At 38.1% G+C, this 27,945-nt stretch overlaps 1 protein-coding gene across 2 annotated transcripts; it reads left to right on the top strand.

Annotated features, from left to right (window-relative positions):
* Positions 1–371: 371 nt before the first annotated feature.
* On the top strand, positions 372–17,546 carry LOC145769424 (monocarboxylate transporter 14-like). 2 transcript variants are annotated; one of them, XM_082581068.1, is made up of 9 exons: positions 372–592; positions 2,198–2,341; positions 12,488–12,651; positions 12,918–13,046; positions 13,572–13,744; positions 14,445–14,572; positions 14,863–14,987; positions 15,414–15,627; positions 16,535–17,546. In XM_082581068.1, exons 1-9 carry the CDS (start codon positions 487–489, stop codon positions 16,681–16,683), a joined length of 1,332 nt encoding a protein of 443 aa, XP_082437194.1. In that variant the 5' UTR covers positions 372–486; the 3' UTR covers positions 16,684–17,546. The 2 variants fall into 2 exon arrangements, with proteins under 2 accessions (XP_082437194.1, XP_082437193.1); XM_082581067.1 differs by having other exon boundaries at positions 13,539–13,744.
* Positions 17,547–27,945: the final 10,399 nt, after the last annotated feature.

Here is a 27,945-nt window from a genome sequence, read left to right as displayed (position 1 = left end):
CAGATACTTACAGTGCAGTAGTGACAATTTGATCATTTGCGTCAGATTTGTTCAAGATGATGTCACTTTATACTCAAAAAAGAGAACATATTCACATTGCTACAACTTTACTTTACAAAATTAATTCGCAAAAAGAAGTGACAAGTTGTATGGGTAACTAATGATTGCAGCTTAAAGCTCAGTGATCCGAAATTATGCAAGACATGGGCTACTTTTGTTTTATTACCACAAAACGCTTGTTGTCTCGTAAATGGCGATTGCGCGTATTTGTGGTGCGTGCTTTATATTGAACGAAGCCTGTGAGCTGGTCTCATTTAGAGAGTCAGCTTGTGATGAACACTGCAAAGCTTACGAATCAGAATGGTATTTTGTAAGAAAGAGAAACGAGCCAAAGTTATTTCGCCAAGTGAGGCAGAAAAATTAAAATACAGATGGATTGTTCTTCTTTGCTCATTTTTTGTCAGGGTTTTCATTTTTGGCGCTGTCATGTCTGTTGGAGTATTATATGTCGAATGGCTGGATGATTTTAAATTGGGTCATGGAGACACTGCCCTTATTGGTTCTATTGCAACTGGCTCAGTACTATTGATGGGTAAGAAGTACAACAATTCTATTTTTATATCTTTTTGGACTGACTTGACTTTTTAGCGCGGATGAATGTTTAGCATGCAGCGGGAAGCCTGCAGACAATAAGTAACAACTGAAGTAGAACATAGCGGACGAGTCCATTTAGAAACATGGATTTTATAGTTAAAACTTTTAATACCTTTCAAGTGACAAAATTCTGCACTGCCACACAAGATAGGTTAGCATGAAAATTGCTATTGCAACTTTTTTTAACCCCAAGTGGCGTAGCCAAAGCGATGACTGATCGTATTGGTAACCTGCAGCGTTTAACTTTTGCATATGCTAAATCCATGAAACTAAATGCCGCATTTGCAAATGTGTTCCTAAACAGTAAATTAGTCGTTTTTTTACGTTGATTCAACGAAACGTTGGGTTTCGAAGAGATATTTTTTGCTGAAATGAGCAAATTTTGCGATTGATGACCCAGACTTGTTGATATAAGAGTTGAGAACAGCACCGCGATAGCACAACCTGCAATTCTAAATTACTCAAGCATTGAATGAACGTTGGCCTTGACTCTGTTGTTAATTAATCACGTGCTATGCTGACTAAGCTTCGCAGTCGACAAATCAGTCTCTTTCGCATTGATTAAACGTCGGAAGACGCCGATATTAACACATAAGCGAGCTTAAAACTGTTTGATGTCACATGCCAGAAAAAACATGAAAATTAATTGAGACAAACAGGGCCGTTTAGAAAATAATTTGGCCCCGGTACTAATGAGATGTTCCGGCTCACAAACCGAGACACTTCTAAGAAAAACACACTAATTCAAAGAATATGCTGTGGTTTCTTTACGTTTTCGGGCCCCTTGGAAAGAATACATGCCCTAAAATTATTCAGGGCCCAAAAGCACCCCTGGACCCTCCTGTCAGCGCTACTGGGCACAACTAACAATGGTGACAAATCATCAGTAATTTTTTGAGTTTCGACTTGTTTGAAGATAAGGAAGGCATTTTTACAGCAAGTTATCGAAGTAGTGGAGTAGCCTACAAACGTAACAATGCTGTGATTCATGTGAATTGACACTAGGCTGAACAGTCAAGTGCTTTTTCGTTCTTTGACTTTGTCGTATGATGATTGCGTGCGTCAGCTGATGGACTGGTGCATGACAACTTGAGTACCCACCATATGTTAGATTGGTAAACATTGCACTGGCGTTCTGCTGATCACATTCATTTCGGTTTACGTCAGAGAACTGTGAGGACTGTTCAAAGATAAATGCATTTGTTTTGATCCAAAAGGCACGTCTTGTCTTTGTTTGTTTCAAAACAAAAGCAATTTTGTTTGATTTATTGTAAGTTCGAAAAGAAGCGAGTTGCCGATTCCTTCTGGATCACAAGTGGTCCAAAAAGAAGTTACTTTGAAATATTTGATTTTCTTTTCGACGCAAACATTCTTGAAAGGAAGACAACTTTCAAAACCGATAAAATATGATTTTCTATAGGTTATAATGTATGATATGTTATTGTAAGAGCTTTTCGATTTAAAATAGAACTGTTTCTTTATCTTGGACATCGGCCACGGTTTGTCTTGACATAACTAAACAATAGCGTTTGTTTATTTTTAGGTCCGATATCAAGTGCACTGCTGGATCACTACAGTTGTAGACAAGTGGTGATGTCAAGTGGTTTAGTCATGAGCGCAGGCTTCATTGTCAGTTCATTTGCCAATGGAATCCCTTATCTATGCTTCACCTTCGGCGTTATTTCAGGTTTACTAACTTAATTGCTCCCCAGCCAATAAATTCCGTTATATCTATAACCATTCAACGTCAAACTATGCTGAATGGATGTCAAAATTTTGAAATATGTTGCTCGCGTTGCATTTGAGCGAAATATTTTTCAGTGAAGCAATTCCTTTTTGCATTGATTCAACGTCTGCAGACGTTGCACTAATTCAGCAATAAAGATTGATTTGCAGGCTGGGTCTGTTGCTATGACGTTTGACAAATGGAAGCTTTTATTTATTTATGGGTGTTTGTGTGATAAACTTCTCCGCCCAAAAAAGTTCCCTTTTCTACATAGTCTCAACATCTGGCAACGTGGAAACGATATAAAAGCGGCAATTTTTGTTGGCTGGATTAGCAATGTGGTGTTTTATCGTCTGTTCCTTCAAGAACATTTGCTACACAACACAATCATGTTGAAAAAAATTTACTAGGTGTTCCAAGCATCAAGAAAAGTTTGTGATTTTTGTGAAATGTATCAATTTTTAACACTGGTTTCTGATCAAGAGCATCATCAATACTCCAAACGGAAAAAATGCCTTTTTACGCATTACATTTTATGCTGAAATAAGCAAAACTAAAACTACTTATATTTAAAACTGCGTTTGGGTGTAAGACATTGATGAAACTAATGACCTTTTTATGGGTGTTTTCCCTAGTCTTGTTATAAAACCAAGCCAATCATTTCTTAGGTAACCTTCTGGTGCTTTTTTGCATCTCTGAACGTTGTTCTTTGTAGTCCAGTGGTTAATTATTATCATCAAACTGTGTGTCTCGACGCCCTGGTGCGTTGTTTAAAGTTTTTAAGGGAGTTACGCACATTTAACTGACGTCAAAGAATGGCGTCTAAATGCTACATAGTTTTTGTTGAAGATTACTAATAGGCGAGTAAGAAGTGACATTGGACCCGGACATTTTTGATAACAACCATTTTTTGGTTGCAGGAGGCTTGTCTGGTAATCAGACCGACGATTCCAAAATTCGGCAAAAATCGGACTTGGGGAACTGCCCCAAAACCGCATTTTAAATTTTCATAGTGCGCCGTCTAGCGGTTGTAAATATTTGCTCTAAGTAAAATGCAACTTAGTAAGCATACACACGTAATTAACACTCACAAAAAGATAAGTGTAATAATATTTTTTTAAAAAAGGTTGTGATCATGGGTGTCGGCAGGAAAGGGGCACTTACCCCCCCCCCAAGATTATGATTTATGTGTAATTTGCTTGAGAATGCAATTTTCAAAAATTGTATTAGCCTTCCACGCAAACACTTTCTCATCAGGTTTTCAACCAATTCTACTTTCGTTTTTTGATATCTCTAAATAGTTTTGCGCCGTAGGCGCAACAACCACTTACATCATACGTTAATAGTAATTTTTTTCACAATTTTTGCACCTCACCACTCAAATGTTACTTTAAATTTAGAACGTTTCTTACCTATGTTGCAGCTTAAAAGTTGTGTGCTTTTTTACAAGTAGAATTTGGCTTCAAAAATTGTGCCCTCCCAACCCCCACTTCTCCCCCACCCCTGCATTTGTTCTGCCGACGCCCATATTTGCGACGTATTTGGCCATTTATTACAGTTTAATTATTGTCACGCAATTATAATTGCCTACGTTAAAGTGTAATTCAATGTAGGCTATATGACACTTCAACAACATTAGCAACTGAAACATGTGGTAATTCAACGTTAGCAGATGTATAATCAACGTATAATAGAAAGATAAACATCAGCGATTTGAGCAATTAACGGAGACCATTTAATGTCGTTTATTCAGTACTATTGCTTTGCTTCATCAGAAAATGCAGCGTACATTTAATATATGCGTTCACTTTGATTTACAAATCATTCATTGCAAAAATATATTACTTGCAAAAACTACCACAGTAACAATTTGAGGTCCCGTTCTAGGGATGCAACTATTTTTATTAAAGTAAATATATACTTCTACACTCACAGCTATTGGGTATCTAACACTCTAAAAGTGATGAATTTTCACACTGAGCTTCACAAGCACAGTGAATACTGCATTTAAAGCCTTTCTTGGAGCAACCACAAGATGTGCGTAAACGCTTAGCGCTCCTGCAATTGCACCTAATTTCTTTCAGAAAGGTTTTCGGTGCACACTGCACGTTCATTATCTGTCATTATTGGGACCAGACCAGAAGCTGTTTCCTTGTATCCATAGAAAGTAGGACTCAGCACAGCTTTCAAATGACGCCATGTTGACACTTGATGATGCACACGAAGGCTGTAAAAGTAGCATGCTCTACTTTTTGGAGGCATTCTTTCAACTGATATATCTTTTGGGGATACAGCGTAATGGTAGCGCAATAAATTCAAAGTACGGTATTGATGGAAAACACTCTCTTGTACAGAATTTGGGAGAATTCTTCTCCAATTCTGGAAATGTCTTTTCTTTTAAAGCTTTCTTGTTTCCGAAGTCGGCACATTTACGTAGTACTTTGTCCAGGCCTTTCAAGATTTTAAAAACTTTTACTTTTCCCGTTTCGTAAAAGCTTAAAGCAGGATGTTGTATCGCATCCAGAGAACGCGTGGCAAAATAGCAAAGATCGGCACATATCTTCTCCGAGAGCAAGCTGAGCTCGACGAATGGAAATTTTCGCGTTAGACGTTTTCATGTAGCCTAAATGCTGTTTCCGCGTGGTGCGAGATAAAGCAAAAGGATGAGTATATCAGTATCGTCAGCCATCACAGTTAGCCTATACTTGCTGACCATAGGTTTCATGTTCTTCCAGAACCTTACGGACGATAGCAACATCAGCGTCTCTTTCTCCTTTGGCCTTGTCCACAGTAATGCCATTACTACTAAGATTATTTTGGAATAAGTTTATAAATTGTTACGTTTATTTGATAAAAACGCGGGTTTATTTGCCGGGATGGGTGTGTCTAAGCGAATTGTTACGTCGGGACAAGAATGATGTGGTCAGCTTATGCGCTTTTGCTCTGCTCCTTTGGTTGTTTCAATACCACAATTGTCAAAAACAACTCTGATATTGGTATTTTCCCCGCGTAGAAGATATTGAATGAACATTTCAAGCAAATTTTTCATATTCCTAACTTTTGGCCAGGGAAGTCAGTAAATGAAAGCACAGCCATCAAATACAATCGAAATACAAGATAATCGAGAATTAGTGCACAAAATATTTTAATTTTGCAAGATTATGTATTTGAACAATGCAGATGTCTGAGATTTCCGTGTACTTCCGTCATCTGAGAAAAGTGATGGTGGAACATTGGCAAGTTCATATGAAAATTTGTCCGGTTCCAGTGACCCCTGCAAACAAGCTATAGACAGTAATCTGTGACAGATTTCGGTGGATGACATGTGTATTGTGTATCTCTTTATCTCCATATTTTAAGGCTTTTCGCATAACGGCAAAGGTACTTGCTTGGTCAGATCTAAATCTCGTTCAGTTTCTTTCCACATATTTTGCGAATAATATCGTTACCAATAATTAAGACGTTATCCACATTTACACGAGTAGGTCAGCAATAATGCACTGCTGAAACGTTGTAGCCTACAAATCTTTTCCATTATTTTTGGCAAAGATTTCGATGCATACACAGTTTTCCATAAATCATCTAAACCACTTCTTTCCATCAGTTTGCACCCTGCTCCGAGAAAGGACATCAGTTGATGAAAACCACCAAGTCGTTAGTGAACATTTTTGAAAATACCAAAATTGTCCTGTTTAATTTTGAATGCTCTGAAGTAGAGGGGTTGGTCAAACGTTAGCGGTGCACAAAGCATGCTCATTGCTCATTTGTCTCGCTTGGTCTTGAACGAATATCATTGTATTGTCAACAGCTTCATCTGTTGCGGGATTAAGCGCTATCATAGGAATAAATGATACTGACGAAACCTGAAACTCACCTTTAACTACATTAGCCATGAACCCTTGCCATTGTACTGGCTTAGAATTGAATATGTTTGAATACAGCCATAGAGTGTCAAGCAATTTATGGTGCGTAAATAACACGGAAGATACGTTCAGCTGCTTGATTCGCACGTCTTTCCAAGTACCTGTCTTTGCAGCAGTATACGACTTGACTAAATTGCCAAAATTGCCTGATTCCAGTAGTTCATTTGCGCTGACGTGTTGTTTTTCAATAACTAGTGGTCGAGTTGCCATTCTTGGTGTTTGACAATTTATAATGCCCATCACATGCGTAGTATCATGAGTTCATATCCTGTCAGAGTATCTTCGTTAAAATTGAAGTTTATCTGCTACCCACTGACAGAAAGAGCCGGGATGACTTGTAGAGTCCACTACCTCATCCGTATTATCACCATTCGCTTGGCTTACAGTTACAGTAGCTGATCGTTTGAACGCTATTACTTGAGACCTTAACTTGCACAAAGACCAAGGGATGATAGTACATCCAAGAGAATACTCGATCTTGTGACCTGATGTATAAAAATTCCAATTGACAACAAAAGTCTGGCGACATTGCATCGACGTAAGAATGGCTACCTATGTAACGACCTATTTCTTCAGGTAGGCTAAGTATTTTTGTGCAGCTTTGGCGATGATGCAATGGATTTAATGACTTGGCTGGTATGACGTTATAGTTGTTATCCAACTCCTTAATTATGCTATTTCTGAAAGCTTTTCTTTGTGAAAGTTCAAGGTATAAATCATTACCAAATTTTATGAGTCCATAATTTTCATGTTCGTCAGATACGTTGTAACAGACGAAATTACATTTTCCGAAATCCATCTTAGTTAATAAGCATTTTGTAAAATTTTACAACCACTACACTGTGGAATAGCACAACGGGTAAGGCGTTGGCTTTCCAATTATGCAAACCTGGTTCGACTTCCGGCTTGGTTGTTGATAAACACCGCTCACCTCTACCTAGGGTGTAACAAATTGGGTGGGCATAACTGCTGCAGGAAAGACGGCCGAGAGAAAGGAACTGGCCACCCTACTATCTTTAGTGCCGAAGGCTTAGTACAATGAGGACCTTATCTTCTCATACCCAACACTTGAATCAAGTATGGGACCACCTTTTACACTATCATTGGAGCCTAATTTCTGTTACATGAGGCACTCAGCAAACAAAATATGTTATTTTGCGTCGATTCAACGTCTGGCAACGTTGAATCAACGTAAAATAGCAAATTTTGCTAAAGGGTAATTCTAGATACTATGTTAATCATCCCTGTTTCACTTGAAATTAGGGAATTAGCACGACAGAAAATACATAAATTTTTCCTCCGCTAGATGGCGCGCCGATCAATAATTGCCCCAGTGAAAAAGGCCTTTCCCCACGTCCGAATTTTGCCGAATGTTAGATTTGGGATGTCAAACAGGTAACCCATCTTTTTATGAAGAAAAATGGTTGTTATCAAAAATGTCCGGGTCCGGCTATTTTTATGTCAATTCTTACTCGCCTATAAGAGTCCAAGACACGTCTGATCATGGCTGTGGAATCGGAGTCGACATTTAATCAGAATCGGAGGAATTTTGGCGTGCCCGGAGTCGGAGTCAGCCAGTAATAAACGGAGAAATCGGAGTCATATACTTTTCGCCCAATTCCACAGCGCTTCCAGGGCCGTGGAGTCGGAGTCGTCGCGGAGTCGGAGAGATTTTGACATGTCCGGAGTCGGAGTAGCCCGGTTATAAACCGAGGAGTAGGATTCGTGTATTTTTCGCCCGAGTTTGCAGCCCTGCGTCTAATATCAAGCATCCGATAAAGTGCAGTTCAGCAGGCCATAGGCTTAAAGAAAGCTGTATCGGCATTTCTGTCCAAACCAGCTTTCCCCGCCTGTCGAATCCACCTCTCCACTCAAGAACATTGTCGATCCACTCTGTTTTTCTTCCAAGTCTACCTTTTCCACAAACCTCCTTCGATAGCAGCCAAAACCAAATTATCTCCCTTTTTTTTCCGATAGCCATATTACTTCTTTTCTTTGATGTTCATCCGCATACCTTCACTTTTTCGCATTCCAATCCTATTTCCAATTAATTCATTCGTGCGTCTCTCAATTCAACTGACCCTCAGGAGTTAAGACCAGGACCGCTGAGAGGATAATCTGAGCCCGGTGCCAATGAGATCCTCGGACCCCAAATTAAGACACTTCCAAGAAAAACACACTACATCCAAAGCATACGTGGTGGTTTCGTCAAGTTCAGAGCCCCTTAGAGAAGTTACGGGCCCCTAAAATCATCCCGGGCCCGGCCTAAAAGTACTCCCTGGACCCCCCTGTTAACGCTACTGGTTAGGACTCGTCTTCATAACCACGTTTCGAAAGTATTGATCATACTCTACTATCTACTCTACTCGGATTCCTATTGTCCACATTTAGCTTCCGTAGAGCGTAACACTCAAATTAAAGTTTTGTTAGCTGATCTTTGAGCTGATAGTAATGTCTTTTGACTTCCAAATATCGGTAAGGCTAGTTGTAATGCTCCGTGCTTGTCCTAGTCTTGTTTTGATGGCCGATGTACAGTTTCCATCTAGATTCGAAGTTATGGAACATCCAGGGGCGTAGTCAGGGGGGCAATTGCCTCTCTAAAATATGTTAAATAAACATTTTACGTTCTGTTACTTACAGTACCATTTGACAGAGTTTCACTGTCGGTTTTGGCTGAAAGTACTCTCAGACTGCAGGATTTTAAGGTATTTTTTTGCAAAAATCTTTTTGGAAGGTCTCCCAGACCCCTCGCAGAGTGCTTCGTCTTTGGTGACTTGTTGTTGGGTTTACTTACATTTGCAATAAAACTTATTTGCCCCTTCCGAAATTTGGTACTGGCTGCGCCTCTGGTGACACCCCAAGTACTTGAACTTAATGAAAAAGAATGTTATATAATATTTTCCCATGGTGTAATTTTATTATTTTATTACAGAGTTGAAAGAAGCCTAACTTAAACACGCCGTACTTACGCCGCTTGTACACATGTAACATAGTCCATACTTAAAAAAATAATTTTATGAATGTTCATGACCCGAGCACCATAGATGCCAAGGCGCAATTTCATTGGTGTATGATTTCGTTAAAAATGGATTTTGACACGTCAGGCCACGGCTTTACGCTCAAAATTGATGTACTTTTATTCCGCCGAGTTCTCATTGATTGCTGAGACGAAAGCCAGATCATGAAACACTTATTTAGTGAGTAGTCAAACAACTACACTGTACAGGAATGCGGCACACAAGTTTTGTCTTGAAATCTGTGATCCGACCGAAGCAAGTTTGTGTAATAGGTTTTTGATCTTTTACATGGTTTGGTAAATCTTTCAGATTGTTGTTCAATTTAGAATGAATTAAAAGCAACAGGCGAAATCAGGTGGTTTGTATCTACATTAATTTGAGAGGTAAACAACGAACGTGCTGCTAAAAGCGAAACTCAATCTATTGCATAAATCAAAAGGGTTTGTAGCCACGTTTTAATGGCTAATTGATTGTGTAGCCCATGCCATTTCGTTTTGTTGGCAGAACACTTTTACACTTAATACAACAAAGCAACGTACTGATAAACATTTGACAAAGATTGGTCAGAATAAGCGCGGTACCGATGAAGGCGAAACCCGATACGTTGAGATTCGCAATCATCTCTGTCCATTCCTACCACAACAGACTGTTAACCAGCTCACTGGTCGAGTGGCGATCGTCTTCGACCCTGGTGCTGGTAGATCTAAGATCGATTCCAGGTCTGGTCAAATAAAAGACTTTAAAGACAGTGTTGACCGTGTTCTTTTTTGCATAACGCAGCGAGAATAAGTCGGATAATAATGTGATGACATTAGGTCTATAAATCTAATAAAAAAATGAAAAATGGCTCTTGTCGCTAAAAGACTTTAGCAGTAAGTTGTAGAGCGACAGTGAAGTAATATTATTATTACAACAGACTGTTCACATCCACTTGATTTGATTCGTTCAGAGTTTCAATAATATAGCTTCGGTGAAGAGATAATTTTTGAATACCATAATAGACAGATAATAATTGATAGCAACTTGATAAGCATAAAGCAAAAACATAACATAAAATAAAAAGATAACCACATAAACTTTTAATGTTTTCTGCAAAAGTAGTTAAAATAAAGGTGAAAAACTTCCAGCGTTTTTTGCCCACCTTATGAGGAGTTTCTGCGTGGCTTGGGTTACAAAATGAAAGAGTTGTAGGCTATTTCTAGTGGTTTCTCAGTGTGGTTTGGCTAGACATATTTAATCCAGTCATAAATGAGTAGATTCTCTGCTGCAGAGTTCAAGTTGGGCTCAAGCGAAATAGCTTTTTGTTGTTCGATAAACAGTCATGTTGATACTCAGTGAAATTTTCACACTAGAATGGAAGCAATGTTCAACTTAAAGCGACCAGTTTTTGATTCAAACATAAAGTGTCAGAGTGAAAAATGTTTGGGCAAAGAGTGGAATGGGAGATTTTAAGTGACGAGCAATCTGACAACTTGATATTCTTTAACAAAGCCTGAACATTGCGACGTGTCTAAAAATTTGTTTTTAAGCTGTATCTTATAAAACGGCATTTTGGTTTGTTGATATCTGTATTTCCCATGTCACAACTTCATAGTTTTGAAGATAGCTTTTGATATTTCTAATGAGGTATAATTTGTATAGTGATTTAAAATACTTGCATTACTGTGCTTGCTTTAAAAGTTTTTCTTTGGTACCAATAGCTAATCAATCTGACGTCTTCTATCGTATAAATCGTTTAGGTTTTGATTTTTATAGCGAAGTAATTCATACAACGATTTAAACCACTTGTGTAACGTATTTTCTCTTCGACTTGCTCCAAAAATTGCTCTTTTTCACACCAACCATCTTCGGATTCCCCTGGCTGGTTTATTTTCATGATGTCGCTATGGTTTCTTTGTGGTTCTAGGTTGAGCTAACTCGAAAACGACATCACCATTTGCACGTTGTCTTGTGCTGTTAGACCAGTAAACTCAAATAACCTTTGACTCAAATGCAAATCTGACGGTTTCCAATTTGCAAATCGATGGCAAAAACGCTGACAAAAGCTTTTACATGCCGGTTTGTCAATTGGAAAATGCTTTGATATTTCTTCTTCCAACCATTTGAATCAACTGGCATTTGATCAAGATGGTTCGCTATGATTAAACGATGAAAAAGGTTTAGCTTTCTATTCTTAGACATCTTCGTTTTGAACGCAATATTACAATGACAGACAACTGTTTCTAATTCACAAGCTAAATCGAGGCTTCAAAGACGCTACGGTGATTGGCATTGTCGAATGGCATTGTTAGTGGCACAAGAAGCTATTAACTTTTATTGAAAAAACGATTCCACATGCATGCCAAATTATGTTTCCATATTTGATTGCTGTTGCAAAAAAAAAAAAAAATTCGCAAAACAAGAGACCATCTCTATATCAACTTTTCAGCAAAAAACGTAATTTCAATTACATTATGTGAGAATTGAAAAACGTTTATCATCCTGTCACTGGCAGACACCTCAGCATGAGAGTACAATGCTGTGTTGCAAGTTTGATTGAAATGTAAATCATTAAAATGGGTTTGCTACTATTCGGTGAGTCCGATTCGGTGAGTCTGATTCGGTAAGTTCTTAACCTCTAACCCCTAATCCTAACCCCTAACCCCGAACCCTAAAACGGCAATGATAATTAGGCTACGGTACCCGATAATTAAAAAAAAAATTTAAAAAAATCCCCCGTTAAGGGATCGGACTCACCGAATCGGACTCACCGAAACGGGCCATTCCGCATTAAAATTGTCTTTTTGTCACAGAAAAAAATTGTTTTTCCATAACGTTAACCTTCAAATATGGATCGTAGACAAATAAACCTAGACAGATATTTTCCTAAATTTTGGAAATAAGTTATCCAGACTTTTTCGAACGTTTGCTGTGATAAAATTCTGGTGTCTCAAATATTTTTTCTAAATACGCCACTGAATACATCGAAGCGATCATTTCAATGTACTTGCTGCACTTTTGTGACCTTTAGCGCTATGCACTGTGCTAACGTTTGCAGTTAGAAAAGAATTCTCATTGGCTACATTTCTTCACGGTAGGGCTATAGAACCGGCTTGAGAAAAGTTGATATGACGCCACAAAAAGTTGAGACCACACCGCTGGTTTCAAACATGAGATTGTTCTTGCAGGGTGTGCTGGTGGGGTTGCCAACCTCGCCTCCATTGTGTTACTCACCCAATACTTTGATTACCAGCGCCCTCTAGCGATGGGGGTCGGTTCGAGTGGTGTTGGAATTGGGATATTCATGTTTGGATTGCTGCAAAAACGTTTCATCGCGGAGTACACGTGGAGAGTAAGTAGTTCACCTTGTTCTAGGAGATTTTATCTTATACTCTTCATCCGAGACGCGCAGACCTTCCACTCCATTAGGTGGCTTGAAGATGATACAATCGTTGATAATGTGATCTGCGGTCTGTTTATCAGCACCACATTCACAAGAGGAGGAAGGCCCATCTTATACCGAAACTGCTTGATTTAACGTATTCAACGATCCTAAACTTCTAAAAAACCATTACTACACAGATTTGATAAAGATTACTTTACAACGACGCATTTTAGGGTTCTCTCTTGCTTGTGGGAGGAAGCCTGCTCCATGTTGTCATCTGCGGGATGCTCATGATAAGACCAGATCAGCTGAGTCACAATGATTTTTTATGGAATTGGAAAGATCTACCATCGTCTAAACCGGTAAACAGGTAGGCTAGAATATTTTGTATCTTTTTGTTGTTGATGAATCGTCAAGGCTGTTTTGCTTTGAATTTAGTTTTTGAATGAGTATTTCATTCCTTCAATGTTGTTTAATCGCCACAAATCATTATTTTATACGTTTTAAGATAATCAACTTGTAGCATACTTTATGCAATAATGCATAGGAAAAACAATGTTTTGAACATACAGTAATAATATTGAGAAAAGAACTGACAGAATCGCAGCTTTGCTTTATTCGATCTTACTAAGTTAGAGAATAACTCAGCACACAAAGTTAAACACAATGCCCTGTCGCTCTCAAAAGGTTCTCTGTTCGACGTCTATCGAAAACACTGTCTTTACAAAACACGGAAATTCGTGTTATTGCTTTCCCTACACTCCTACTACCACAAGTCTCCAAATTGAAATTTAATTAAAACGGAAACTGCTTGAAAAAACACCAAAAGCTTTGACAGAATTTTCTATTTTAAGGATGCCAAACTTGTTGAAAGTTGTTCTTGCCAGGAAGCTGAGGCAAACAGAGAAAGCAAGAATTACGCAAGACGATCTTTTGAATTGGAGATTTCAGATGATCCAAGAGAAAAATTAACAGAGCATTGTGTGGATGATGAAGCTGTACGGCTCAAACAAAACCTACAGAAAAGAAGCATTTGTCAAACAATATTTGCAAAAATGAGGTAGAAACTAACTGCCTTGAATTAATTTAGGTGTAAAAAATATCACGATTCTAACCATTTAGCAAACGGCTTGGCCATGGTGATTGGTGATTCAATAGGTGGTGTAAGTGGCAGGGTTTGTGAAGTGGACTTACAAAACACACGAATCCTCACTGCGGAGATTTTTCTTGATCGACTTGGGACACACCTCGGTCTTTCCGGTTTTACAATTTCCATTCACAGCCAGGCATATGGCTAAAAAGATAGATAAAAGATAAGTTCCCCCAGTCCCATGCTTGACTTCCTAATATGTTAAAACCAACTCCAGGTAGGCTACACAAAATGTTTACAACTCTCAAAATCCATCGCCCTAGTAATGATAGATTAATGGTCTTGGTATCTTTGGAGTGCACTACTTGAATGTGTTTTCATATTTTAGTTTTACATAGACAACCAACCGAATTGCATCCTGAAAAGTTTCAAACTCGTCAAAATTATTGACTTCTCTAGCAATAGTTGCAACGTTCATCTGATGAATGCAAAAGTAAAAACAAAATTTTAATAAACGTGATAACTAATGCCAGATAATTCAACCACACTGCTTGTATGGGCCTACGCGTAAGAGAGTAACTTAGTTTTTTGATATGCAGATGTTTGCTGTACTAACTGATTATTTTCATAAAAAAAAGAAGAAAAAATACTAATAATTTAAATTTTACAGAATCACTCAAGAAATTGTAGATTTATGGAAAGATCCTGTTTTTCTTATCTTATTCATAAGTGACTTCTTTTCGTGGCTGGTGCAGTTTGTTCCATATGTTCACCTTTCAGAGAGAGCAGCTATGCTGGGTAAGTCAGCTTTATCATTTTCAGAATTTTGTATTTTTCGGACTGAACACATCCGTCTAATCTGACAGAGAAGAAATGTACTTGTCCATATTTATTAAAGTTCTAATTACCGTTTGGTGTGAGGTTTCCGATTTACGTGAGGTTTTTGGGGATTTTTTTACAGGTTTGATAGTAGGCTGTGGCATACAAACCATTACAATATCTGAAGAGTTTTTATGTAGCTAATGTGCTTTTTCATTCATCCAAGTTTTACAAAATGCTAATTCTCCTCTTATTTGTTACACTTTCAGGCATTGAAAATGGGGCAGTTTTAATTTCAATTATGGGATTATCCAGTGCTTTGGGAAAAACACTATTTGGGGCTTTATGCACTTTCTTCAGTTTGTCTCCATTTAAAGTGTTTATTGTGGCACAGGTACATTAACATGACATGACTTAATTCAGGATAGAACCCTGTCAATGCCTTAAGTGTAGCCTGTTTACACTTTCTCGCTCATGCTGAAACTTTTACTTATGAATAACGTGTTTAAGTTTTCTGCTATATCCACTACTTGCTCACTCAACTAGATAATCGTATATTGACTTATTTCAGTGTGGTTGTGAGGTAAAATGTACCTTGTGCACTATAACTTCTACGAAAGTATATTTTTGATGAATTTGATCAAATACAAAATGTGCGTCCACCGCACCGTTTTGTTTTTCACACCACAGCTTTTACATTGTCTGTGTTGCCTTGCAAACTTCATTTCATTGAAACATTGGTGGCATCCCAAATATTTTTTTCTAGATCCGTTGCTATTTACCTGTGGTCTACTTTTAATTGATGTGTTTAACTTTTCAGACTTTAATGGGTCTCAGCACCGTCCTTAGCACTTTATGTGTGTCAATGTGGGCCTTTTGTTTATTTGCTGTCAGTTTTGGTTTTCTGAGCGGAAGTTATAGCCTTATGATGGTCATTCCAGCCAAACTACTAGGGGAAAAAAAGTTTCCCTTAGCATATGGGTTCATGTTAGCCGGAGAGGGTGTTGGAGTATACCTCGGCCCTCCGCTAGTAGGTAAGAAGACCATTAAGTCACACAAGCCACCCATGTGGTGTGTCCAGAATCTACTAAATAAATTTATTAATGATATTTCTAATTTTTACGCGAATGTGGAGATGGATTGTGTTAGTTTAGATCAGTGCACGAGATTGATAAGCTCAGATCCTGATTAACATCTCTCATACTGATTTTTTGTCGTATCCAAATCCAGGCTTTTGCCAGGTGGTTGAAGATTTAGATTAAATAGACGAGAAGGCAAGGAAGCCAATTTTTGTGCCGACCTTAAGACATGCCTGAGTCCTTCCAAAGACGCAGCCGCATGCTCTAGAGCGGTATCGAACTGGCGCTCTTTCGAGTGCCGTGCCAGTCTCACCACTCGGCTTGGATGATTCTTCTTCAAGACTGCCGTATTAGCACAGCTTAGATTGGCAGCACTGCTTTTCGGAAATTTTTGTGGTGTTGCAATTTTTTCACAACTTTGGGTTTGTGTATTTTGTACGTTGTTCTTGTTTCGATGTGTACAATTATGTGCAATGCAAAGGAATAGTAACAATCATAACCGGCAGCCGTGGCCGAGTGGTTAGCGCGTTGGGCTCGCAGTCGAGAGCCTGCATGTTCGACTCCAGCCACCCGCACTTGCTGTTGTTTCTCTGGGCAAGAAACTTAACGATAATTGCCTCTACCTAATGATCGATTTCGAGTAATGGGTAGTACCAAATTTAAGTCATAAGTAAAGTAGACAATCGGAAAGCAGACATTGCCGTCGGCTACAGCCTGGGTCAGGTGTATGTCGGAAGGCGTACACCGATGCATAGCGCTCAAGTCCGCTTTCCCGCAATGCAGGATAAAGATAAACAAACAAACAAACCATGATAACTTAAAAATTCAGCAATTTCAATGCTTGACTTTTGTGCTATTTCAGGTTGGATATCTGACGCGACTCAATCATACAACTCGTCGTTTTTTCTTGCTGGATTTTTACTGATCGCAAGCGCACTTGTATTATTTCTTCATCCTTTCTTGTTGATGCTAAAACGAAGAAAAAGAAAAGTTAGGCACACAGAAGCTTAGCAGTGACATGTTTTTTTGATCGACCGTGATTGAAAGCACATTTAATCGAACCTACTTCTGATTCACCAGGGTTGCCAGATTGCTAAAACAAAAAAGGCCAAATGCATCCCCAAAAAAGGCCAAATTATAGAAAAAAAGGCCAAACCTGAGGTTCTGTTCTCTTTGTTGAAATCAGTGGTGTTTTTGCACTTATTTTCAACAACAAATTAGAAAATATGTACCCAGTTTCTATTGTTCTACATGTTATCTGTTAAAGAAGAATATTGCTTAGTAAAATTCCTGAAAAAATGCAATCCATAAAATACAAACAGATAGGTGTGGAAACAATTACAATACAACTGAAATATGTATATAACCAGAGATGTACGTATATTATACGCCGCAAATTTTATGCTGCATACTTGCGGCGTATACTTTTTGTTTGCGCTAGCGCTTACGGCCACATTTTTTTGGATAGTTTGCGCTTGAGGCTACGCCGTAAAGTTTTCGCAGTTTTTGAGCGCATAGCGTCAACGCATACTTTTTAATGTATTTTTTTTGCTACAACACGCCAATACCTTCCAGCGCTGCAGTTGAAAGAATGTTTTCAATGGGCAAAGACGTATTGGAACCAAAACACAGCAAAATGCCAGATGAACACTTTCAGATGCTTGTGTTTCTATGTGGAAATTCAAAATAAAACTTGTTTGTTTCGAGTGGTTTATACCGTGTGAATGTTTGGCACCTAGCAAACAAAATGAGTTTACGCTAGTGTATGCGTTCAACCGAACACCACCAACTTTTTTTACAAGTTACGTTGACGCATACGGCGTATGGTTTTTCGAATGTTTGCGTTTACGCTGACGGCGTCAATATTTTTTGTATACGCGTACATCATTGTATATAACATTAAGCTAAGCATCATCCTGTTGCATTTATGTCCAACATCCTTCCACAATGAACACTCCTTATTCTAGGAATGCCAACGCCTCTGCCATTTCGTTACTGCTAGTTTCACCATAAACGATATCAGATGTGAAACGCCTTATCATTATGGCACTGGCATCAAAGTTTGTGCAACATGTTCCATTCAGCAGCATGTCCGTTCGTATTCGCAAAATCGCTTCCAAAAGCTCAGTCTGCATTTTGTTTCGTGGTTTTGTTTTTACTGCAGTAAGTAATGAAAAAATCCTCTCTACTACTGCATTACTGACAGGGATGCAGAGACATGTTAAAGCATAGCTAGCAAGGTCTTTGAAATGGGCATGATGTAAAACGCTACACCAAAACTTTTCACTGTTGCTAGGAATAACCAAAAGAACTATAAAAACCAAAAATAAAAAAGGCCAAACAAATGCCAATCGGGAAACTAAAAAAGGCCAAAAAAAGGCCAAGCGGCCAAACAAAAATTGTCCGGCCAAACACTTTTCAAAAAGGCCAAATTTCTGAAATTTGGCCGTAAAAAGGCCAATCTGGCAACCCTGGATTCAACCCGGAAATTTTTCGATTCAGCATCTCCAGATCAGTCAAGAGCGGATAGGGTTTGGGTTCAATTCTATGTCAGTTCATACCAAAACGTGAACAACGGTACAGGTTTTGTTCTTTGTAAAGCAGTTGAGAGACGTCGTCGTAACATAAGACTGTGTTCACGACACAAGGTCATCAGCCAACAGTGGAGATGATTGGCCACCGGAGCTGTTAAGTTACTCAAGTAGGCTACATTCAGCACGATGATGAACTAGAAAGATTTTAACCCTTTGAGGACCATTAATTTTCCCCAAAAATTATTTATGTAGAATTTGTTTGTTTACACTTTATATGTCAATTAAACAACACCTACGCAAAAAAAAACTTAAAAAAGGATGTCCATCTTAAATTAAGTAGGCTATAGATAATTAGATATCCAATAGGCAACTACGTTAGGGTATCAGCAGTGGCAATTTTTTTAAAGTTAACTGGGGAGTAATCGGCTGATTTTATGGGACACATATGTCCCATCGGTCCTCAAAGGGTCCAGAACCTTTGTGGAGTCCTACTTGGAATAAGAAACAGTCAGTATATTTATTTTCGACAAGAATACGGATACTAGGACTTCTTGTAAACTTGGTATGTGTTCTCAAGAAATGGGCATGTCGCCGGCGGTTTTCATTCATAATCAATTCTTGTTTAATAAAACACTACTTTTCTTCATAACTAGGCTACTTATACTTACCGTAGTGGAGTAGCGTGGATTACTTTTTTTTTATCGTTGTCTGTTTATCATCATTTGTGCTTTTGCAACAAAATTTTTATTTTTTTATAACCTCACATTTCTATCCAGGGCCGTGGAACATTACTTGGGTTTCGTGACAATGAGAGTTCCTGACCTCCTAAAAAGGCACCTCTAAAAAAAGAGAATTTTCAAGAGGAAGCAGCAATTTTGTTGTTTCCAGGGCTCTGCATCGGGTCACTAAAATAACCCAGGGTCAGGTTCCAAAAATACCCCTGAACCCCTGAACTCTCTCAAGGCTGCTGATTTTATTATGGGAGATAATTTGACTTTTAACCGTTTAAAAATCGCACGAAAATAACGTGTGCTAGTTAACTCAGACTGTAATTTTCTTGACATCAATAGCCTGTATACATTATGCTGGCTCTATGTTTTTCCTTTTGTGCCTTTCATGATCGGGCTACAATATTCATAATTCATATGAACTTCGTGATTTGTCGAGCATTTACATCAGAGGTCCCCAACCACCGGGTCGCGATCCAGTACTGGGTCGCAAAATAGTTACGCTCAATCAAAATAGCGGTCAAGAATGTAAGTTGATTGAAAGCAAGTCCTTGGCCATAAAATAAATTGATTAAAGTGAAAGCAACTGCTGCAATCATACACTAAAGACGTATCAATCTTACCTCTAACCTGTTGTTTATCAATCAAAGCAGTGACGAATCCAAAGAGGGCAGGGGGCACTTAGTCACGTGCTCCCCAAACATAATTAAAAAAACACGTGAATTTTCTACACTTTTGCAAAACTTTCTCGCTTCGCTCGCCCTATCCCCTGTCATTAACGTTACGACTAGTGCCATTTGGAACGAATGGTTTCGGCAATGGGTGGAAGGAATAATAGCCAACCGATAAAGTTTTTATAGGCTCAAAAATCTAGATACTGATAACTAAAAATGCGTTTAAACCTCTATAAAAATTGGACTAACAACAAGAGATGTCAAACTTTGCTTTTCCTATTGCCGGTCCGCGAGGCTATTTTTATTTTAAAACCGGTCAGTGATATAGGAAAGGTTGGAGACCGCTAATTTATACAGTATGATCAGGTTTGTGATTTAATCTCCATTCAAGTCATTTCAAAAAACCCACCACCAGACCAAATTAAGGAAACACGCTTATTGATCGCATAGAACGTAGTCGATTTGAGAACTAGCCTATTTATATTACTAATTTTAATTTCTGCATTTCTTTGCTATGCAAAGTTTTTTTGCTATGCAATGTTTGAACTTGTGATGTTAAAAATGCTTATAACTATCAAGCTACTGTATGTATCAGTGGTTAGACTAAATCACAAGAACAATTTTGAACTAACTTTATCAAGCAAGTTGTTAGTCTACCGTGCTGCGAATTCAGTAAATGGTAAAACCACAAATCAAATGCTTTGATTATGTGGTGATACACAATTTTTTGACCAACTGCACTATGTCGCTAAAGAGCAAAGTCATAGTTGGGAACTATGTGACTCCGCCGATTCGAAGTTGGGGGAAATGCAATGTTTCAGCTTAGCAGCATAAAAAATGGGTAGGTTTATTTGAATGTAGGTAATGTTCTCTTTGAAATCCTCCGGAAAATATATTTCGGGAAAAAATCTACCCTGGTGAATATTCCCCTAAAGAATCAATCTCAGTGGTAGGCTACTTAATGCATGATGACTGGCTTCTTTCGGTAAAAACCCACCCTGGTAAATAACACCCCAGACAAATCCTTCTGGAAAATGCCCTCTGGTAAAAAATGAAAACTATTTGGTAGGAGATATATTTTCCAGGGTGATTTTTTTCTACTTGATTTTTATTGATTACAGGCTTATTTGCATAATCAGGCCGAGAGAGTCATTGAGTTAGATTGCTCAGTCTGAAGATGTTTCATTTTTCCCTCACAATTGTTGGTACCTTTGACAATACTGCAGTTCGTTTGCAACAAAATTTGCAGCTTGTATGTTTGAAATACCGGTTTTGCACTTTGTCTTGTCCAGGTAAAGCCACTGATAAGTTAGGCTAGATAACTGGAAGTTGAAAATTTAGATAAAATGGCCGGGTATGGAAAACTTGCGTCCACTTTCAAGCATGTCACATTTTAAGTGTCTTCTCAATACACAAATGTTGAATCAATGTCAAAAAGGAGTGATTTGCTGGTTGGGCAAAAATCCACGTCTTGGTTTTGGTGAATGTGATTCAATTATTGGACAATGATCATGTAAATGTAGACATTGCCAAAGTATTCAAAACTTTGCGTTTGTTGTAACTCATTTCCTAGTATTGTGTTCGGTGATTGAGATTTATAATAAACTGGAAATTATTCTTTGAGTTCAACTTCAAACACGTCGGGAATTGTCTTGCCCAGACGTAGCTACGTGCTTTTGGTGGGTTCTAACCAGTGTTTTGATCTCACATTTCACCTGATGGTGATTTCAGTTTGGTGGTTCGCGTGGCAGACACTTATTTTTGTTTGTGAGGAGCCTGTTTACCTACCGTAGGCTAAATTCATAACCTGTTCCGCTTTCTCTGTTTTTTTCTGTGGGTAAGTTTCAAAAAAATTTTCGTTATAAAAAGCATACTATTGAGAACTCTGCTCAAAGCGGCTTTTTATCAAAACAAAAATACGTCACAACATGGACTTTTGTTTGAAATGAGAAGAGATATTTTTTAAATATTTTTTGTATTAAACAATGAACACTTGCAAGTCGCAACTCTGAATCATACTAATTTGTTTCAAAACAAAAGAAAGACAAGGAATTTTGTGTCGAAATAAAACGAAATAGTTTTGTTTAAACAACCGAAGAGATCAAGAGAACATGATGACTAAGACTTTGTGTTGGTAGGCTCATGCAATCACCTACACGAAGAAGCATATTTTTGTAAACTTGGTATGCGCCAACGTTGTTATCACATCATTACAGCATTTCTATTTCAGTACCGTGAGCGACGAAAGATTTAATGGGAGGTTTCATCTACTTTGCTGCACTGGATCCTTTTGGTTTTGGCATTCAGTTGTTTGTAACCGATTTATTAGTGAATCTTTGTCTTGTAAGTTAACTTGATTTTACAATCGAGATCTGACTGTCTTTCAGTAAATAAGTTTGGAGATCATCGCCTTGTTCTAACTACATTCAACTGTCAAAAAACATCACATTAACGTTTAACAAAAACACTGTAGGGTGAGGGTCATTCTATTTGATTTTATTTGAATAAGACACTGAAGAAGCTGCCTTTACGGTGGCGAAAGCTTTATCAATAAATTATACAAGTTTTCCAACCTGACTGATTTGTGATTTTGTTTGCTTATTTAGGGTTATAAGCCTAGAGGAAGTTTTCGGACAGCAAAACTGCATTTGAATTCTTCGTTGATGGGCCGAGCCATGTTTACTTAACCTACACCTTTTCAATGATGATGATGGCGTATGAGCAATCTTTCCAGGCTAGATTGGAGGGCAGGAAATCTTCAGCCACTCAGCAGTCTCGTCGTCCAGGACCCTCAGACAATCTGGACAAAAAACGCCAAGCAAAACACAATTGTTGTGGAATTTAAATGATGCAAATTAGAAACGTAACTATTCGAAAGGAACTTGCTTTTTGGTCTAACTAAATCAGGGGTGACGAACCTTTTGCGGTAGCGGGCCACTTTGTCAATTACACATGAGTTATCGGGCGACACAACTTTTTAATCGTAACCTACCTACTATGAAATCTTTTAAAAGCGACTCAAGATATTATTTATGAAAAGTAACAAACGGCAGATGAAAGTAATAAAACCCACACAGTTGAAATTATCTTACGCAGAATCGAAACATACAACAGTAAAAAATCGACCAAAAATTCAAGCTGAAGTTGGTGAATAGTGTTTTCTAACTTCAAACCCTGAAAGTTAGTGTTTAAGGCAAGAAAATAGCAAAAGAAAGGTGTATCAGTGAAGGCATAAAACAGCTTTTAGATGTCTTTTGTCATTAATGCATGAGCGATTGTCCAATTGTTTTGCGGGTCGCAGGTTCGTCACCTCTGAACTAAATGAAACGGCATATCTCGCAACGAATTTTAATTTTAAACGAAGTAGCCTACCCCCTACCCTACCAGAATGAAGTAGCCTACCCCTCTACTGTATCTTTAAACGAGAAAAAAAAGCTCGATCGGTGCCTCTTCAAGGATTTTTTACATTAGCAGATGTCCATGAAATTGTCTTGATTCCACTTGTTTTTTTTAAGATTTTAATTGTGGTTTTCACAATGAAGTTCCGATTCTTGAAAACTTGTTTTATTTTGATGAGTTAGGCTTCTAGAATAGCAATGAGTTTCGAGTGTCGTCACTGCAGGTAGGTCACCTTGCGTAGCCTGGTACCCGGTCATTTGGTCGACAGACATTTGGTCGACAGGACGTTTGGTCGACAGGACGTTAGGTCGACAGAACGATTTATTTTAGAGTTAGGGTTAGTTAACTAACCATAACCCTAATCTAACCCTGACTCTAACCCTAACCCTAAAATAAATCGTTCTGTCGACCTAACGTCCTGTCGACCAAACGTCCTGTCGACCAAACGTCCTGTCGACCAAATGTCTGTCGACCAAACGACCGTGCACCGCGTAGCCTACAGCCCTACATGTTGCAAAACTAATTTTTAAAAAGGTATGTAAAAAACGCTTCTACGTGTAAATCACAAACGAGCATACGATGACTACACTCTTTTACTGCTTAATGAAGACATTTAAAATAGTATTAAGTTTAGACACTACAACTTCAGACAATTCAGGTGCAGATTGCAACAAACCAGTGCATAGACAACTTGATCTTGCAGTGATAGGCTACAGATGATAAAGGGAGACATGAAAGTGAGAAAGACAATTGAGCACGAGCTTTGATTCATTGAATAAACTTGAGAAGGAAACGTGGCATTGCGTGCCGGCATACCAGATTGTGAAATTGAATTGTTGAACAATTTCATTTGATCTTTAGCCCGAAATCGTAAGCAGACATGCATGGCTTGAAAAGACGCCAAGTTTATAGGATTTGCAGGTTTTCAAGACTTGCCTTGGTGTAATGAAGCGAAAATTTTAATGAGATTAGTTTTTAAAAATGCTAAAATTGAGTAACAGTGTCATGTTTTGTCATGTAAAACAGGAGCAGGCTGCAGCGAGTCCACAAGGTTGATAATGTTGGCTACAATTTTAACAGTTGCTCGCAATTAGCTACAAAGTTTTGAAATGTAAGATTTCAGTACAGTGCAATGTATTTATTCAGATGTATCACTTTAAAATTAAGAAAAAAGTGTTTTCAATAACATCATCACCCGTTTAAGTTAGATCATAATAATATCAACTGTTTTTAATGAATGAATGACTGGAATTCCAGATGATTCGGTTTTTGGTTGTCTTCAAAATGGTCAAAAATATTTTTTGCTAAACAAGTAGGCAGATTCGGTTGAATGATCTCTTTAAAGCGGCTGTGCGTTGGCTGTATTTACCCACATCACCCTAGTATGTGAAGATATCTCAGCTGAAGAAGCTATTATGACAGCCTCAAAGTTCGTGTACTCAGTCAACAGAATTTAAAATTTAGCGTGGGCGGCGCAACAGGTTCATGTGGAAGAAAAGTCTGGTCATTAGTCTACGGAGGTGTAGTAATGTATCTTGAAGGGTAAGCTGTGAGAAATTAACTAAAAATCAGCTTTTAATTGCGGTTTACAAGGTGTTCGAAACTAAACTCTTTAAATGAATCAAGTTAACTGATTTTGTGCTAAATCAAACGGAATACTGTACTTTGAAATATGCTTGTGCTCAAACCGTAAATAATGGGCAGATCTTTTTGAATTGATATAAAACAACAAAACTTACGTCGAAACGAAACAAGGTGTTTGTTTCAAACGGCTCCAGTAGCCTATTACATTTGATACCAGCTAGACCTTATAGGCTTTCACTTGGTAATGGCAATTTAAAATTAATAGGCCTCTAGCATGTTTTTGTAAACATGCATTTGAATAATTGTGACGTAGACAAATGTTACAGACGTCTGATCCTGGTTCTGCTTGAATGAATAGATTGTGTTGCGCGTTTTCGCTGTGCTCCGACTACCTGGGCTAATCTTTTAGGCCACTTGAATAGAAGAGCTGATGTTAGAATGCGGAGATGAATAAATAATGGGCCTGAGGTAGCTCTTAGCTCTTGGCGCGTTTTTCCTCTTTAGAAAAGCAGTCGAGCGTTGCTGTTTGGTTGGTTTTGAGACCTCGTGGTAGCTGGGAAAGCCTACTTCTTCGCCATTGTCAATCGTATTTGCCAATTTTCCATCATTCCTTTCTTAAAACTCAAGTGCGGCTAAATTAATTTCATGCCAGGACACGTTTTGCAAAATACAAAATATAGCGTACCGGTAGTCTTTTAACTAAATATGTTGAGTATGCGTCTGGTACGAAAAAGAGCTGCAAATTTATTTAGGCCAAATAAAAAAATAACGTCGTCGTAGATGTGAGAAAACAATACTTTTTTTTCAGATGTTGAAAGTTTTGTGCTCATAAATTTTGATGATAGTGATAACAGAATAGCTTTGTAGCATAGCAAACTTGAAGTCTTTCTATCACGCCGTTTATCAAGGTATTTACTGGCTAGCCAGTTTTAAAGGAAATAAAGCTGCAGAGTGGTTAAATATTGTCAGTTTGTTCAGTAAACCGCTGCCATTACACAGAGCGAACTTGTGCTCAACTTGACTATGGTGAAGTGATTCATTGCTCCGCCGTCTGACATCACATCAACGTAAAATTGCAAAATTGTGATCGTACGGAATGTTTTCAAAAAGCTGTTACAAACCGGTTCATAAATATGCCCGAGGCCTGCGCCATTCTGAGTGTCTGGTCATGGCGTGGAATGGTTGTTGCTTTTGCTCTATTTCGAGAGCACTCGACAAATACAACAAAAAGGCGGCGATGGTGTTGTTATAGATATTGTAGAAATCGATTTAGTTCTCATTGAGTCGGCCGATTTCTGTGACGAAAACAGCAATCACCTTTAGCGCTAGATTTACGTGGGATAGAAATATCAGCCACGTTGAAGTAGCCAGTGGTTTGCTTGTTTAGCATAGCCAAGTTTTGAATGGTTCACCTGTAATTCTATTCTAGTTAGAGGAACGTTGATGAACTGATATCTGTGTCAATTGTAAGACGTGATTACGCAATACTAGTGTATATTTGTGAGACGCCCATCTTATTCAATGCTGTGATGAAGCTAAGCACAAATCACGCGTTTAGAAATCATTTCGAATTATTTTCCAGCAGTTAGAGCGTATTATTCACTGTGCTTGCTATAAAATATTGATAATAATTTGTCTTATTTTGTCGCAAAAATGACGTTTTTTTATCATTTTTTTCAAAAACGTTTGTAGGCCCTCTTCTGTGACGCTACATTCTACAACACTGTATCAAACATCTTCAGTTCTGTGCTGAAATTTAGCATTGAAGTTTTTGAAAATTTTGATTTCCAAATTATTTCTTGATCTATCATTCTTCGGATGAGTTCAGACGAGGTCATTTTATGACACTTGCCAGCACACAAAAATGGAGGCAAGATATAAGCTGCAGAATCTCAACTTGTAAAGAAATTATGACTTTCAAAGCAATTATGCAAAAATAATTGAAATGAACTCATCTTACTATGATATTTCTGAAATCCAAGTGCTTTTGTAATTGACAAAAGCAGTTTCGAATTGCACAATCAAAGTGTATTTAAATCCTCGCCAATATAGCCATGCAAATATCTTTTTGTTATTATAAAATTTAAAGATATAATTACCAGATAAATCATTCCAAAAGCAAAGGTTTAGTTGTCAACAAATAGTAAAACAGTTGCTTAACTATGCAGTTGTTATAAAAAGACTATCATAATTGTCTCCCATTGAGACGCAGTGCATGCATATCTGTTTTGATCTGCGATACAATAAACTAGCGATACTACCAGTAGCGTAGCCAGGAATTTTGAAAGGGGGGGGGGGGGGTTGACAACCCAGCGGGGGGGTCTGGGGGGCCTCCCCCAGAAAATTTAAAAAAATTACTTTGAACTTGGTGCATTCTGAGAGCATTTTCAACAAAAATGTGGTTACAAATATTCCTGCAAAATGGTGGTGTCTGGTGGCATAGCAAAAGGATAAAATCATGTTTTCTTCGGTATTTTTCGGAAATAAAGCTAAGTCTCTATGTTTTCTTGTTGCTAATTCCTGGCTGAGATGTTTGGTATTGGCAAAACTTGCTCTTTTAATGCAATTTTGCTTAAAATTAGGCAATTTTTTTTAGATTGAAAGCATCATTCTCAATATCGTGACGTCACACGCGTGCCAAAAGGAGGGTTGTAACCCCCACCCCCCCCCCCTTGGCTACGCCACTGGATACTACGCAGTACACATACGATTAGCTCGTAGTGGAAAACACGTATATTTGAATACTAGGCCTATGCTATGAAAGGTGCTCAGTTGATTTTACAAAATAGACGCAATGTGTATCTTGTAGCAATCTAAACAACATTCTTGTAGTCTTTGCAGTTTGCATGACATTGGATTTGTTTTATAGATTTGGAATTAATTAACTATGAGCAAAAGTGATGAGTTTTGTTGTATAAACCTACCTAAGCTTTTTGTGGTCGTCATCGTTCTGTTTGCTGAATGCAGACATTTTGTAAGATTAACATAACACTTAGTAGTGTTGTTTCATGTGATGAAATTTTATAAAAGTGCTGCTCTAGCACTTCATTCAAATCAATAGATCATGTTTGGTCAAAGTGCTGCTATCTTCATGGAAGCAAGAAGAGACAAACAAAAACGGAGTCTTAATCTCATTGTTATGCAAGTGCTTCCAAGGCATGAGTTTGTCACGAGACCGTATTAGGAGATGCGACTTTTAAGCCTGCGCATAAGCTTGCTCAAGTGTAGACAGAAAAGGTATTTAAATCAATCTTCAGATTCGCTTGTTGCCAAAAAACCCTATATGATGTAGAATTAATGTCACACAACGTTTGACAGTCTAAAATTACTTTGTTCAATTTGCCCATCTCACAA

This window comes from Aplidium turbinatum, chromosome 4, assembly GCF_918807975.1.
Source record: "Aplidium turbinatum chromosome 4, kaAplTurb1.1, whole genome shotgun sequence".
In the NCBI taxonomy this organism is placed as follows: Eukaryota; Metazoa; Chordata; class Ascidiacea; order Aplousobranchia; family Polyclinidae; genus Aplidium; species Aplidium turbinatum.
The sequence above is the reverse complement of the archived record's forward strand: the minus strand, read 5'-3'. Positions and strand labels throughout refer to the sequence as shown.